The sequence below is a fragment of the Trichoderma gamsii genome (assembly GCF_001481775.2).
Source record: "Trichoderma gamsii strain T6085 chromosome Unknown Scaffold_13.2, whole genome shotgun sequence".
In the NCBI taxonomy this organism is placed as follows: Eukaryota; Fungi; Ascomycota; class Sordariomycetes; order Hypocreales; family Hypocreaceae; genus Trichoderma; species Trichoderma gamsii.
In genome coordinates this window covers 124,901-141,936 of record NW_020171350.1, presented here as the reverse complement: position 1 = coordinate 141,936, position 17,036 = coordinate 124,901, and the positions used below count along the sequence as shown (strand labels likewise).

At 52.0% G+C, this 17,036-nt stretch overlaps 1 protein-coding gene across 1 annotated transcript; it reads right to left on the bottom strand.

Annotated features, from left to right (window-relative positions):
- Nucleotides 1–9,490: 9,490 nt before the first annotated feature.
- On the bottom strand, nt 9,491–16,981 carry TGAM01_v204491 (hypothetical protein; the record flags this gene model as incomplete). Its single annotated transcript, XM_024549435.1, has 4 exons — nt 9,491–15,504; nt 15,559–15,893; nt 15,949–16,729; nt 16,801–16,981. The coding sequence occupies 4 exons, from the start codon at nt 16,979–16,981 to the stop codon at nt 9,491–9,493; spliced, it is 7,311 nt and encodes a 2,436-aa protein (XP_024405775.1).
- Nucleotides 16,982–17,036: the final 55 nt, after the last annotated feature.

The following is a 17,036-nucleotide window of genomic DNA, read 5'->3' as shown; positions in this document are numbered from 1 at the left end:
ATCACCACCGCCTACACGCCCAAGTCTACCAGTCTACAAACACACAACTCATTGATCACACATACTCTTGGGCTCTCTAAGCTCTATCCATTCAGAGCACATCATCAATTGGAACCTTATAAAATCCGGAAACAAAAAGCAAACAAACAACAAAGATACCATTGGATTGGGCGCCCGAACAACAATCGGACGTGACGGAATACGGCTATAGGAGGACATCTTTTTTTACTGTTATTGACTGGATGGAAATGGAAACCAAAAACGGGGCGCACACGTACACGCACACGATCGCACACGCAACCCCCTCAAACCAAAACACCAAAAAAAAGTTGCCATAATATGGACACAAGACGGCATGGGACAGGAAATGGCTTATACTCTCCCCCAGGTGCAAACCTGGTTCATTAGCCCATTTGTTTCGGAGTTTCGCTAAGCAGGCATTCTCCGCTGGGTTCTGTTTTTACTATCGTTTTTGCTTTTTCTTTGCTCATTTACATTTGGGACGGTTTCACAGGCGCAAAGTCAGTCGTTTTTGTATAACAACATTAGCTGCACTTTGCGTTGCTTTGCACTGCATTAGCCTCTTTTCATGGAAGAGGAGGGAGTTATTATCTGCTTGGGATTATTGGATATGGATCAATGCGCAATTCGAGCTGTGTTGTCTCAGCGGCTGGCCAAACAGCAAGCCACGGTATCACAAGGAGGTGGCCATGCCTCAGTGCCACCACACCGGTATGCAAAGACACGACCAAAAAAGGCTGGCCTCTGTTCCAAGGCAACACACCGAATACGGCATTTCACTGGTGGCGGCCAAGGGCCATAAAGGCCAAACATGGGGCCACCATCATCACGAGGTCTGTCCGCAGGAGGACAGGTCCTCTTTGGGAAGGGATTAGAAAAAGGGAACATTCAAAATGTATTGATAGATGGATATCTTTGGAAACATAAGCGGCGTCTTTTTTTTCTTTCTTTGCTAGGATATCTTTGTTTTATTTTTTGCGGGCAGCCCTTCCGGAAAGCTGGGACTGTGGCTGCGCTTGGCATTTTCCGGAGTATCATATAGTACCAATAGTCTGCGAAAGCGAATGGGACAAGTCATTTTTTGGTTATTCAGCAAACTCGCCTCCAGCTTGAGTCGTGAGGCTTTCCAGGGCAACAATAGCAGCTGGGGTGAATCAGGTACAAGCACTAAACCCAAAAACCACCTGTAATCCCGCCGCGATGAGTCTTTCGAAGCCCCATGTCTCGTCTTAGTCTGTCCGCCATGGCTGAGACAGGCGTCATCTGGACCAGCAAACATCCGTGCTTTTTCTCAGCCTCTTGGAAACGATACATTCTGGCGCTATGACTTCACCAGCTAAACTGCAAGTATACCTTGGCCTTTCTGTTCCCCTGAAAAGGTGGCGCGATCCTCTCATGTTGTTCAAATGCAATCCAGCGCATCTAATCTTGTTCAGCTCTTCACCGGCCCCATAATGCTAAGCCCAGTGCAGTTCTGAATGCCCGGCATTGTTTTTTTGTGTGTGACGCCATTACGGCGGCTGTTGTTTGCTGTTGCTCTGCTGAGGCTTTGCCTGGCTGAAATCTGCCCCCCCATCGCATAGATCAAGTTTGCTTGCAGTTTGGTGAACTTGGCCCTCTCGTCTTTTCCTTGTTTTAACTCCGGAGCCTCAGCTGAGTTGAGCCGAAGACTTAAATAGAAACTGAGGCTAGAACTAGAACGGTAATGTCTTCCCCGGTTCATATCTTTATTATTTGATCGCGAGCAAAATGCGCATAACAAGAGCGTCACTATTATCATCAATTTTTTCCTTTTTCTTCTTGGCTACCCGTTGTGAAACTCAGCGTGTGGTTGGTGAGGTGGTGCATGGATACGAGCGCATTGAACGATGATGCTGTGGCTTGAAGTCTTGATGCGTCTGGACCGTGAGCAAACAGGACTTACAGTCGCACAACAGCACCTAATTGAGCTGGCATTACATGCGCTGCGTTGCGTTGGTTTGACGGGCATCGGAGACTTTCCCTTCCTGCCTCCTCGCAAGTCCTCTCATGCATCTCATTGGATGGCAGCTCCCACAACAACCAGTGAAATTTGATTGATTCGCGTTGCGTCGTATTGCAGGCCATCAAAAGCTAACCCCAGATATTGTCGTGCCCCTGATACGACTCTCCTGTCTGCTGTCACATTGCACCAGCACCTAGCACTGCCAGCAGCCATCCATCCTACATGTCACAGCAAGGTGACCTGTCATAACATCATATCACCCAGGCTTGTTCTCCCCGCGCGGACTTTATTATCGTCCACTTATATAATGCTATGCAGAGGACACCCCCTCTTTCAGGGCGGCGAGCATCCAATCAGCGGCGTGCTGGATAGGCAGTACCGCCAGATCATCTGGCTCTGTTTTCTCGTCCGGAGTGACACCAAAGCTGCTCACATATCAACTTCATTGTTTGAGAGAAGCAGTAACACGTTAAGTGGGACAGAGAGAAAACAAAAAGACAGGCCCATTTGGACATGTTGTATAAGTCTGATTCACATAATGTGCGTCAATTCTCCTAGCCCGGTGTAAATCTGCGCAATGTGAGCGAGCACGGGTAGATTTTCCATTGCGGAGATAAAAAACCTTCTCGCGGCGAAGGCTCGCGCATTTCGCTTTCTCTAGCGAGAGAGCGGCGCATGAATGATACCACCATCTGTCTTTAGCAGGCACATTGGTACACACACATTTACATGGATAACTAAACCCCAAACACCATGAGACAACTTCATACTCGTCTGAGAAACGCCTCCCTCCCTGTAAACTCTGTTGAGCGAATGCTTCGTTATGCGCTTGGCTGTTAGCAGAGAAAACTACGCCTAAATGGCCTTGGTGATGGCGTCGGCCTAGGGAGGCAAGAGTCGGAAATAGGGACGCCAGCGTTTTCCCGCGACTAATGGTCGTTAGCACGCATATTCGTTACGAAGCACACGCACGCCAGCTCCCCCGAGCTGCATAAGTGCCCGTTTCCCAAAATCCTGCGTTGGGCAGTCACCAGAGCGTTGGCGCAAGCAAGTTCCACTTGTACGATACGATACCCGCCGGGTTGACTAGTTGACTAAATCGGTAGCAGACAAAATAATCGCAAGACGATTCAGCCAATAATACGTACAAGCAGCTGGAAGGCACTCAAAAGAACCAGAGTCAAGCGATACTGATTCGGTGTGATTGGGGCTGTGGCAGGATCGATTTGTTGCTGCCTAAGCTTCACCTCTCTTTCGGACATCCGTCAGTTCGGCGCTGCCAATACGAAGCATGCAGCCCCCAAAGGCGTCCCTTTCCACTAGGGACTAAAACTAACGCAATAGCTATGCATATTTGACGCCTCGTCGGTCAAGGACCGATATTCTGAAGGTGGCGCCGACGCACGGCATCCATCTACACCGCAAACGTCCATAGTCAAGGTCCAGGGGACGCTCAGCCAAGCCATGGCCTCGCAGGATTCTTTTCCCAGCAAACCAGGCTACTACTGCACCAGAACGGCAAAGTGCGCGTTTATTGCGCAAATAGCCCTCGGCTCTATCGCAGTCGACTGCCTGTTTGTGTGAGATGCTTGCATCTATCGTTGGCCTACCCTGTTAAAGCCGGTAAATAAGCAACACTATTCACAAGACGACACAAAGAATTCCTTCTCGCACTGCGTATTGTTGATGCCTAGGGATCGATCTCATTGGCTCTTCTCATCGGATATACCTCCTTTCTTGCGAGACAGACCACTTAGAGTTTACAAGTAAACAAGCATGATCTTCATAGGGCTTGAGCTATTCGCTACGGAGCCCTATACTGAAAGGCTCGAGCGTAAGGAAACGAAATTCTTTGCGCAAGTCCATGCTCTAAATGACTATATGAACAAAATTAGCCAGTCATCAATAACAGCATACGCGAGTGTGTCCGCAGCCCAACCCAGCGCACACGTTTAATTTCCATACGAGGAGCACTTTACGAAAGCCACGAGGATTCCAACAGATGGCCAAACACACACAGCGACACGTCAGCCTCGGACACGGAGTATGAGACCTCAGCTCGAATGAAATAGACCCAGCAAGGCGACGAATAGACAGAGTCCTAGACTAATTTGCTCATCCAATTTGAGATCCCTTCGTTTCCAGGTATCTGGTACGGCTGTCGCTGCTGGCCCTGTCGCTGCAACAGCCTCACCGGAGTTGTTGGAAAAAAAAAAAATCCTGTTTTGTGATGTGTACTTTAGCGATTGGTTACCGGGAGCCCGGAAATTGGAAGGTCCTTGTGAGAAGACGAAGTGAGAAATCGGAGATTGATTGTGCCGAGGAGCGAGTTGTTGCCCAACAACTTGTTGTTGGAAGACGCTGCATGTACTATGCGCATAATAGCTCGATGCGGGCCGTCGGTGGCCTTGCGTACATGTAGGTGAGAATGTTTCCGATAGTCTGCATAGCCCACGCGATATAGCCCAGCCCTATGTGAGGTGGGCGATTCGAGTCTCCATAGTTCTCACTAGAGCTTATACTCGTACATAACGACTCTATGCTCGAGTATAGGGGGGTTTCTCGTCGGGAGCTGCTGCTGCTGATGTGAGCAGCCGGCAGTCAACCTGGAGCTGCGATCCTTCGACCGTTTACGGTTACCGCCCTCGAATGCAACGCACTGGGCAGAATCTGAACGCGGTGGCAGTGCCGTTATCCGCCCTGACGATAACAGGCATCTCCGTAGACAGCTATGGCTGCGTGTTGGCCCCCCTGAGATGTGTACATGTACAGTAGAGTAGCATTCACATGTGGCTCATCCTTGTTGCATCTTGCAGCCAACAGGCATTTGTGACTGCGCCGAGTTGCACGCATACATGCATTCCAAACCACGTTGTATCGGTCAAGAAAAAGGGGCAGTCGTGGCTCTGTGCACCGAGATATCAGTTCTCATCAAGATCAGTAATTGGCTGAATCATCAACGCCTTGTCTCCTCTCTGAAGAGGCTGATATATCGTACACAGTACAAGTATCTCAGCTTCTGTAGGAGACAGGATCCGCTTCCCCGCATGGTGTCCCAAACATGTGACCAATCTCTGCAGTGTTCCTGAGTGGCGATAGACTCACTGGCAAAATATGGGGGGGAACTGCTGATCATCTGGCGATTGGCTTTTGACAGCGTCTTCAACGGCCTGCTTAATTGCTCTGGCAAGCCTGACAATCTCGACACTAGCAAGCCAAAGGTGCTGCGACTAAAGACGGCTCGTAATACACTAAAAAGGTGTCAACGATGAAAGTGGCGCCACAAATGCGCTTTTGCTTCATTTCTCGAATGCGACTCGTCAACTCTCTTCTTCACAATCCGGAATGACGGGAACAAAAGGGGACCACACACCCCATCTCCACAGACGCCATCGCCGTCCATCGTCGGCCAGCTAGTGGGCAGCAGCAGCCATTCCGATTGGTGTGTTCGCATAAAAAGCGTCAACGGCAGTGCTACTGTATATGCGGGCGAATTCTACAGCCGACTGGCGCCTTACGCGCTGGGCGGCCTTCTTTTATACATACTGATACTAGATACCACATCAGGGCAGAGCTTACTCGCTTATTCCTGGCGTTTCGTTCGCTAATTCCTGGCGCTTCATGATTTGGACGCAGGGGGACAGGCAGGGCGGAGTTGTGCACGTATACGCGGCAGATGGCCTCTGCGTGCCGACAAGCGAAACGCCTGTTGCCTCTCTTTTTGGCTGTGCAGGCCAGATCCCCTGGAAAAGTCCCGTGAGCGGACTTGAATGCAAGAATCTGCGAGACACCCTGGTGGGCTGAATGGTCCATGCTGTGGAGGGTCTTGCGTTGCGCACAAACGCCTCAAACGCCGTTTGCTGTTTGCCGAATGTAACTCTGCCTTTGAAAGAGCGTAGTATTAGGCGAAGTTGAGTTGGCTGCGGAATTCGCAGTACAGAGAGCCCTACAGTTGCAATAATCAACGTTTTACTTCTTTACACGTAGCATTGCAGGTATACCAGCAGGGACGAGGGTGCTTTCTCTCCACAGGTACATGTATTTTCATGCCGTTAGATTGGCTGTAATGACAGCTATCCTGGTAATGGGTGTCACCGTCGACGTTACCTTCATCTCTCCAAGCGTATCTCGATCCAGGACTGACGACCAACCAACGCACCCGCAAAAGCAGGGGTAAAGCCCAGAAAGGTGATGTACCTTATTAAAGACCGGTGGTGTCTGATCGGCCAACTACCAACACCACGGCCTTTCAAACTCCAAACAGCAGACTAATCCAAAATTAGAGACATGGCATGATTTGTGACTGACTGGTGACGGCTTAGCCCTTCACTAAAACGTGCTCCCGTAGTACCAGCTACCCGTATGTAGGGACGCATGAAGGGACGGGCTTTCTAGAGAGATTGGAAACGTTCGGCAGTCTAGCTGCAATCGACATGGATCTTTCTTCAATACTTGTCGCTCTCCTTGCTGCAGTGCGCCATCTTCGTCATATCTCACAAACGCGAACTGACATCGGTAACGGCATACGCCCTCCTACATCACCGATCGGGCCAGACAACGTGAAACGCCCACCACATTGGCGCGGAACAGGCAGCAAGTTTCGAAAAAGAGAGAGGCCATCAGGGTGTGCGGGGGCCACAAAAGCAAGGCGGTCCGAAGCCCCCAGTTTGCGCGTAGCCGTGATTATGTACGTATGGCGGCGAGGCGGATAGGGGGAACTTGGGGGAGGAGGGCCATGGGTTATGCGCAATACGGGGGAGACGCTTATAGTATGTAGGTATACGAGCCCGCGGCAGGCATTCCCGTTGCGGTATACGAGCCTGCTACGAGTCGAGTAGAGTAAAGCGAGGAGCCAGCCCAGCCCTTGGTCGGGCAATTGTCAGCATCTTGCTTTAACGCCGGCGTTCGTCCCGGGAATTTGGTTCATCTGATGCGGATTTGGTCCCCGGCCTGTTCGCCGACTGTGTGTGCGTAGGGCGCGCGGTACTCAGGTGATTTCCCCTTTCGCATAGGGCTTTCTTTGTAATATGAATGCCCTCTTGATAGGTACACATACGAATGAGTGGCCCTAGCCCCGATGGATGGTTTAGCCCAGGACGAATTGGGTAAACGGTCATACAGTACTCCGTAGAGGACCGGCATTGGATTTGGGAGCGCCTTGTACCAAAAGCCGGTGACTTATTTCCTAAAGCAGTAGTTGCTCATTCCCAAATGGCCGTTCGACGACAAGTCCTTACCAGGCTGAGAAATGCGCATTTGTTTTTTGTCTTTTTGATATGTTCACCACTAAGCATAGTGCTACTATCAGTAACATGAGACTGGAATTGAATGAAAATGGCACTGGGCGCAGGTGGACTAGTCATGGTACAGGCAGATCTGCCGCCATATATGCCCAGTGGCCAAAAAACACAATGCCATCATAATCAAGTAATAGCTGAACAAGTAGAGCTGGCAGTGAGAAGCATGCACCAGTTCGGTACCGAGCACTTCCGCAGTAACACTCACCGGTCTACTCAATGCTACTTGGTTCCGGCAGCTACTCGGCCCCCATCCGCTCCGCAAGGTCCGTGGTCCGCCGTGGGTTCGTTTCGGCGTCCTCTTCCTTGACTTTCCCTATTCACGGTCCGGCGTCCGGCCCCCTCGGATACTCGATTAAGAATGAGTTACGACAAAAAGATAAGTCATCTTCGCCATAAGCCCCCCAGAATATTGAGAAATGAGTAATGAGAGATTGAAAAGAAACAGAATAGATAGATCAAGCTGGTGGGCCGCCTGCTAGTTTCGAGTAGGCCCCGCTAGATCCTTCATTAGAACAAAAGCGACTAGAGCTTCAAATGCTAAAACTTTGCCGGCAGCTGTATGACAGGTTCTAGTGGCCGGCATAGAAACACTATGACTCGCTAGGGCTATAGGCCAAACGGCGCTGCCGCCGGGAGCACTCTTATTGGTTTTTGGAACGAGCTTGGCGAGCAAGGAGCTTCGATGAGCAGTTCGTTAGATTGGGCTATCACCACCGGCTGAGATTGGGCGTCACCGTAAGTAGACGCAAGCGAGGGCTGAGATGACCTGACGGTCATGTGGCGGACAGGTTTACGGCAGGTCGGAGTTTCTTACCTGGTTTATGATAGAATTTGTCTTGGAGACCGCAGCGTTTGAATGATTTCTTGATTCAGCGTACAATCCAAGTCCTCTTCTACACCGCATCATCATACGTGGCATTGTACGCGCGTTACAAGGTGGAACTAGTGTCATGCTCTGCCGAAATCAATCGTTTCACGATGGCAGTCCATCAAGAGCCGCAATCCACCTCGTAGATACTTACAGTAGCCTATCGCAGCTCTACCGCCTCCCCAGTTGACGGAATCGTCTGCGGAGCGGTCTGTCGGTCACTTCGATAACCCTTTCACGCCGTGTACGAAGTACCTTCTCCCAGGCTACTCCATACTTGGCGTGAGTTTAGCATCTATCGACCCCCTGTAGAAGACCCATATTCTCGGGCGTTCGCTCATGCTGTTCGCGACGCGAGTAGTTCATAGATTAGTGGAGACTGCACTCAGTTGCGCAGTGAGAATCAGCGGGCTGAGGTTTGCATCAAATCGGAGCTAAATATGTATGACAAATTGGGACATTCGACTGCTATTTACCTGAGGGCGATACAGGGGCAGTAATCATATGACGAGCACATATGGCGATGATCAAAGGCGATCATATATGTCATATGCTGACATGAAATTGTCCTTTGCAGTTCAATCAAACAATAAGCTAGAAGCACCGGCTGGTTTCTAAAAACTCGAGCTAAGCACTCGGTCGTGGTTGATGACATCTCGAGATGGGGGAGGGGGAGTAAACGGACAGGACGCTTGCGAGCATTGTACATTAGGGCTGAAGAAGTCTATCTAGAGAGGGGTGTTAGCTCCTTCGCTAAGATATACTTGCGTGGCTCCTACCACTTTTCTTGCTGTGTTGCTTCATAATACGGTAGCTAGCTGATTTCATTCAGCTCAACGCTGCCTGGGCAATTTGACAACCAAGGGCAGATTGGTTGTGTTATAAGACGCAATGTAATGTTGAATGTCTGGGACTATGTACTACTGCTTTGTCTTAAGAAAACTTTGCCTTTGTATATGATAATATGGAAGCTTTCAATAATAGGTCTAATCATCTGAAGCCATTTGAGGCTGCCTCTGTGTACTATAAGTGCATGGGTCACAAGATGCTGAGAGGTAGGCTGTTTAAAACATAAGAATCTAACATTCATGTAATCAAAAGAAACTTTAACTATAACTTTACAAAGACAAATCCGTAGATGCAAGGAAACATGACAAAAAGAAATCCTTGAAGAGCGCAGCCAAGCGTATCAATCGTAGAACCCACCTCTAAGCTCACTCTCGAAACTCTCAGCCACGCCTTCACTCGTCCACATGGTATCTCTATTCTTCAATTTTTTTTTCCCCATGAAATATTCTTTTTCTTAAAGCAAACCTCTTAGGCCCAGCTGGCCAACAGCTTCTCCTCCACAAACTCTGCCAGCGTGTGCAGAGACTTCTGTGGGCTGACGATGTCCAAGAAAGGCACATCGACCTTGAAAGTGTTGAAGAACCAAGTTCGGAACTCGGCAGCAAGCATACTGTCAACACCAAATGAGGGGAGAGGAGCGCGATCGTCGACCGCATCAAGCTGCATCAGGATCAGGTTGCTGAAGCGCTTCTTAGTAAGGCGCAGGATGGCATCAAGCATTGTCGGTGCGCTGGCCTCGGGGGCAAGCATAGACACAGCGTTGGAGGGGACGTCCTTGAACCATTCAGCAGCAGCAGCGAGCTGACCAACATCGCCGCTCTTCTCTTCATCATTGGCGTCCTTCTCGGCGAGCAGAGATGCGGCAAGGATAGTTGCACGAGCCTCTTCCGTGACACCGTTGTTCACTTCGAAGCCCTGAGCCATCAACTTGCGGGCACCGTAGGACTCCAAACCAGTCAGGATGTGGGCGGACTCGCTGGGCATGGGGACGCCGCGAGCAAACTCGGCATCGCTCCAGGGGCCGGCAATACCATAGTCCAAGACTTGGAGGAACTCGTCCTCGTTGAGGGGCTGGATACCCTTTCGGAGCAGCATGGCCTCGATTTCGGGGTTCTCATGGAGATATCCGACTTCTGAAATCATACCCAGACCCACAGACACGGCAGGCTTGCCTTGAGAGCGGCGCCACTTGGCAAAAGAGTCAAGGAAATTGTTGGCAGCGCAGTAGTTACTCTCAGTGGCAGTGCCGCAGGTTCCAGAGATGGACGAAGTCAAAAGGAAGAAGTCCAAATCAGAGTCGTAGCCCTCCAAAGCATTGTGCAAGTTCCAAGAACCCTTCCACTTGGGCTGGATACCAGTGTGCCAGGCCTTGTTAGTCATGACGGAGAACAGAGCTTCGCTGAGACCCATGGCAGCCTGAACAACACCACCAATAGGGCCATCCTTGGCAGCTGCTGCGACAGCCTCACGAACATGGTCCTCCTCAGAAACATCGCCACGGACGACGCTCACAGTAGCGCCCGCATCGCGGAGACGGTTCACAAGCTCGGCAGCACTGGGCTTGTCGCATCCGGAACGTCCAAGGAAGCAGAACTTGCGAGCGCCGCGAGACATCATCCAGCGACTGAGACTGCGGCCGAGACCACCCAGGCAGCCCACGAGCAAGTAGGTCTTCTCGGGGCTGAAGACAGACTGGTAAGTTGCGGGCATAACTTGGACCAGGCTGTTGGGGTTCTCCATAGAGACGACAACCTTGCCGACACGGTCCTTGTTACCGAAGTAGCGGTAGGCGTGGCCAATCTCGGAAACGTCATAAGTTGCGATGGGAGAAGCCTTGATGATACCGGCACGGTACATCTTGACCACTTCGGCAGTGTGGTTGTAGACAACGTCCTGGTAGTAGCTGTCAGAGTCGTAGAAGAACTCTGACAAGTCAAAGGCAGAGAAGGTAGCGTTCTTCAAGAAGATGCGCATGTCCAGCTTGCCCGCGTCAATCAGCTCACGCTTGCCAATCTCAACGAAGCGTCCAAAGGGAGCAATGCAAGACCAAGAGGCGTGCATCAGATCTCCAACAAGGGAGTTGACAATGACGTTGACACCTCGGCCGCCGGTGGCAGTCATGATGTCGTCCACGAAGGAGGCATTGCGCGAGTGGAAGATGTTTTCAGTTGGCACGCCCATCTCCTTGACGAGATACTCACGCTTTGACTGGGAGCCAACAGTTGCGTAAACAGTGGCGCCCAAGTGCTTGGCCAGAGTGATGGCCGCGAGACCGAAAGCACCAGCACCAGAGTGAATCAGGACAGACTCACCGGCACGCAGGTGAGCGCGGTCCTTGAGGGCAACGAGCGCAGTGCAGTAGACACCGAGAAGAGTGGGCACAACGGTGAACTCTTCTTCGGGCAGCATCTTGTGGACAGCCTGCACGGGAACTCGCTCCGTGGTGCTGAAGTGGTTGGGAATGAAACCGGCAACTCGGTCTCCCACCTTGAGATGTTCGACACCAGGTCCAACAGCCGAAACGACACCTCCAAAATCCAGGGCCGTGGTGGCTTCCTTGGTCTCGACACGGCCGTTGATGGCGTAAATGTCCTTGGCGTTGAGGCCAACAGCGCGCAGATCAACGTCGACAAAGCCTGTGGGGGGAGTGGTCTTGAGCTCGGAGATCTGCTGGAAGTGAATGGTATCAGTCATGCCAACCTGGCCGACAGAGAGCTTGGCCGGGCCGACTTCTCCAAGAGGAACCAGCTTCATGGTGTCATTTGGCGTCATGCGCTGGCGGAAGAGAGAGTTGAGCTCGAAATCGGGAGTGAAGCGGCTGACATAGAGAATGCCGTCCTTCTGGATGAACTCCTTATCGTCAGTAGCGTAGCGGAACGTCAAGGCCGCCGACACATTGTTGCAGATGACCTCAAGGTAGTTGGACTTGGTGATGTCAGCGCCGATATCGAGAACAGTGTATCGAAGAGCTGGCTGTTCGAGCATCAGGGCTCGTGAGAGACCGCTGGACAAGGTAAGGTTGGGGTTGGGAGCAGAGAGCATGTTTGCTCCTGTCAGCCAGATGAGATCGCTAACATTGTCAGTGATCTTGCGGAAGCGATCCATATCCTCGCTGCTGATAGTAGCCAGGAACTCGTTCTCCATCTCCATGACAGACACGCAGACGACCTGATCGTGAAGAGCAACAGTTTCAATGTTGGCAATAGTCACAGTGCTCAGCTTCTCAACACCGGCGTTCTTCTTGAAGTGAGCAGCCACAGCGTCGGCAAGAGCATCAATGGAAGCAGAAGACTGGTTAGGCTTGACAATGACAACCTCCTTGTTCTCCAATCCAGTCTGCTTGGCGTTGCGAACAGCGGCAAGAGTCTCGTTGGGCAGCTCCAAAGTAGTGAAGCCAGCTGCCTGAAGAGCAGAAACGGCGTCCTTGGTCTTGCGAGTGATGACAATACCGTTGTCTGAAACTTGCGAGATGACCTCGTCTGCTGCCTTGCTCCAGACCTTCTTTGAGACGGAGAGATGAGGAATAAGGATGGTGTCGTAGGGATCAGTGCTCTTAGCGTTCTCGACGGCAATCTTGTTGTCCTCTCCGAGCTTACCATCGTTCCATGACTTGAAGCGAGGGAATGCAGTGTCCTTGCCCAAAATTGTCTGGCAGTCCTTGGGAGTCCATTGGCGCTCCTGTCCAAGCTCCAGCACACTCATGCGGGGAATCTTGTGGCCGAAGAGGTCAAGCAGAGCTGCAAACACCATGAGAGCTCCATTGTCGTTCAAATCATCGGATTGCTCCTCTGAGAATGCCTCAATGATGTCTCGAATGGCGCTTTCAGAACCAGGCTGGAGACGGAGAACGTCAGGCTTCCACTGAATTCGCAGACACGGCTGTCGCTGGAGATACATGCTGGTCTCAGGCTCCACAGGAGACTTTCCGGTGTACAAGTTCATGCGAAGGTGAGGGAGATCGATGGCCGGGGTTCCATCCGGCAGTCTAAGAGTGAAGGCAACGGCGCGAGACGCAAAGCCGGTCTTCTCCATGCTCGTGTGAATTCTGACCTCTTCGCTACCCAGGCTTGCAGCGCCACCCTTGGGAATCTGGATCGAGCAGTTGGAAATGAAGCAAGGAATAAAGGCCTTGAGGTCGTTGATGACTCCAGCAGTGCCTCCAATGATGGCAGCTTGGAAACAAGCATCGATAGTGATGGGATGCATGGCGTAGAACATGCCATTGGCAGCTTCAGAGGGAGGAGCCAGGTATGTGGTTGAGATGGAATCCGTCGAGATTCGGTTACCATCAGTGTGGAGGCTGGTCAGCGACTGGAAGGTCGGTCCAAAGTTGAGGCCCTCTTCCTTTGCCTTGGCATACCAGCGAGCCATGCCCCAGACTTCGTAGCCCTGTTCGTTGACCTGGACGGCTCCATCTTTGGCAGCCATGGTAGACTCAGAGACGCGAATGCTACCCATGCAGTGCAGAGTGGCAACGCCAGACTGGAAAGAAGAGATGGAGAACTCGTACCAGTTACCAGAAGTATTGGCGGTGGAAATCTTTCGCTGGGTCATGACAGTGTGAAGCTCAAGACTATCAGCGCCGGAATCGTTCTCTTCAGGCACAACAAACGCTGCGCTGATGTTGACGTTTTCAAATTCGAAGCCGTAGGGCTCTCCTGCAACAAGCTTGCCCTTGATGTCCAGCACTTGCGAGAGAGCCTCGATGGCGATGGACATGTAGGCAGCTCCTGGCAAGACAATCTGCGACTCGCCGAGCTTGTGGTCGCGCAGCCATGGCATCTCAGACACGCGAGGGATGTTTCTCCAGGCCCACTCGATGCCGTTGCCGGCTGTGGCTCGGGATCCCAGGAGCTCGTGGCGGATGTGCTTTCGGTTACGGTGCTCAACACTGGCGCGAGGCTCGTGCCAGGGCAGCGGCTTGGAGTAGTCCCAGGGGTACGAAGCCAGAATAGGCACAGGAAGGGACTGGTGTCGCGGAACACTGTTAACGGCGTACCAGTCTAGGCTGTGGCCGTAGGAGAAGAGAGTTCCCGCAAGCTTCTTCAAGCAGATGTAGGCGTTCTCCTTGCGGACAAGAGTGGGAGAGTAGGGAACAGCCTCCTTGTCGCGCTTGGCACCGGTTCGGATCTGCTGGATAGGGCCCTTGAGAGCCGAGTGAGGGCCAATCTCAACCAAGTGGTACTTGTCACCGGTGATCATCTTGGTCAAACCGGCGCTGAACTGGACTGGCTGCTCAAGGTTCTTGCGGAAGTAAGAGGCCATGTTGGTGGAGGCGTCAACAGTGCCGAGAGCATCAGGGGAGTGGCCGACGGTAGAGAACATCTCAGCCTCCATGTCGCCGTTCTTCTTGGTGGTGAAGTGAGGGGTGACAAGCGACTCGTACAGGTCGCCAATCTCAACCATCATGTGAGAGTGGTAAGCGCGGCCACCAGTTTCGAGCTTGCGAGCAAACTTGCCCTCCTTCTGGAGCTCAGCCTGGAGAGCCTCAATATCCTTGATGGCACCACTGATGGTGACGCTCTCGGGGGCGTTGACACAGGCAACTCGGACTTCCTTCAGGCCCAGCTCCTCAATGAGAGCATTGGCGGCATCTGGGGAGATACCGGCAGCCATCATGTTGCCACGAGACTTGAGCTGGCCGACAGCAAAGCCTCGGAAGTAAGCGGCCAGAATGGCCTCGGACGCAGTGAGCAGACCAGCACCGTATGCGGCCGCAATCTCTCCAGAAGAGTGACCAATCACAGCGGTTGGGCTGACTCCCCAGGTGCGCAGCATGTTGACAAGAGCGACCTGAACAGCGGTGCAGATTGGCTGACTGCGGGTGACATCGTTGATCTTGCTCACTGCAGGCTTGTCAAGAAGAGTCTGCTCCAAAGTCCAAGCAGGCTTGTACTCGGCAGGCAGCGACTGCAAGACCTCATCAAGATCGCGAATGGTAGCCAAGAAGCCAATATCGTTTTCGATGAGCTCCTTGGCCATGTTGGCGTACTGAGCACCCTGGCCAGTGAAGACAAAGGCAAAGGGAAGAGGCTGGGCACCAGGGCTAGCCTTGTCGCCAGCGTCAGCCGTCTCGATCAGCGATGGCTGAGAGTCGGGCTTGGCAGAGGCGAGGACAAAGTCGCGAAGACGCAGCTTGGCCTGTCGCTTGCTCAAAGCAGCAGCGAGGGCCTTGACATCCTTTGGCTCAGTTCGCTCCAGAGTCTGAATGTTTTGCTTGCGGCGAGCTTCCAAAGACTTGCCCGACGAGGCAGAGAAAGGAAGCACGAAAACCTGATCCTTGCTGGACTCGTAGGGGCTTGTCAAAGTTCGCGAGACAGGAGAGGAGGCCAGCGAGCCAACAAAGTAGCTGCCGATGGACTCGAGGATAACATGTCCGTTGGCACCACCGTAGCCAAAAGAGTTGACACTGGCACGACGGATGGCTCTGGGCCATGGTTCATTCTCAGTCATGACCTTCATGTTACGCTCCTTGAGTTTCACTGTGAAGAATGTCAGCAACTTGGCTTTGAAGCGTTATATCGAGGATGGCTTACACTTGGGGTTGATGTTCTTCACACCGTAGGTAGGTGGGATCACACCATGCTCAAAAGCAAGGGCACACTTGATGATGGAAGTCAAACCGCTGGCGGCTTCACTGTGGCCCATGTTTGTTTTGACGGCTCCGAGTCTCAGGGGTTCACCCTCGCGGCCTGCAAAACAGGCCGCAATGCCATCCACTTCTATGGGATCACCAACCGGAGTACCGGTACCGTGGCACTCGACGTAGTCGGTATCAGCGAACGAAAGACCGGCGTTGTGGTAGGCCTTTTGAATGACAGCCGCCTGCATCTTGGCATCTGGCAGAGTGATACCGGGGGTTTTACCATTGCTATGTTACAATGTTAGTTGAGGTTGAAAGTAAACTAGGACAAGGGGGAGCTTACGCGTTGATGGCAGTTCCACGAATGACGGCGTGGATCTTGCGGTCACTCTTCATTGCAGAGGTGAGCTTGGTGATGAAAATGGCGTTGAGAGCCTCAGCACGAGCATAACCATCTGCAGAGGTATCGAAAGTGTGGCAAGCAGAGGTTGGCGACAAGAAGCCACCCTTTGCAGTTCCAAAGTGCTGCTCGGGCGACATGACCAAGTTGGCGCCTGCAACGATGGCGGAGTCACAGTCGCCATTTTTGATCGCATTGACGGCCTGGTGGAGCGCGTAAATGGTGGACGAGCAAGCAGTATCAAGAGTGAAACTGGGTCCGTGCAAGTTGAAGACATGGCTGATACGGTTGGCCATGATCGACGTACCGCTACCAGTAGCAGCAAGACGGTGCGAATAGTCGGTATCGCGGGACTGCATCACCGAATAATCGGCAGTGAAGTTGCCAACGTACACTCCCGTGCTAGTACCGTTCACATCTTCCATGGATAGTCCGGCATTCTCGAAACACTCGTAGACAACCTCGAGCAGCTTTCGCTGCTGAGGGTCCATGTAAGAGGCTTCGAGGTTGTTGATGCCAAAGAAGGCAGGGTCAAACTTGCGGACATCTTCATTGATGAAGTATCCGCCATCCACAGCCATGACACCAGCCCTGCTACCATCCTTGTTGTAGAATCCCCGAACGTCGTATCGCTCCAGTGGCACGGTACATTGTGCAGTCTTCTTGTTGTACAGGTAGTCCCAAAGCCCTGATGGTGAGGTGATTCCACCAGGGAGATGGCACGCTAGAGAAAGGTGAATTATGTCAGGCAAGATACTCATGTATTGACAAAAGAAGCTGTTTGAATTCACTTACACATGCCAACAATGCACACCGTGTTGTCTTCATCGGTGATGGCACTGGAAGGTCCAGACGTCTCCTGTATTTCATCATTCAAGTAAGATGTCTCGGTAACAACGATGGCATCTTTGCCGTGACTGCGGAGAAGAGACTCCGAGTCGGAGGGGATATCCAAAGCAGGCTCAAGAGTGAACATTTTGAAGGATAATGATGATAGTGACAAGGATAGTCTTGGATCTGAAGATGGAAGT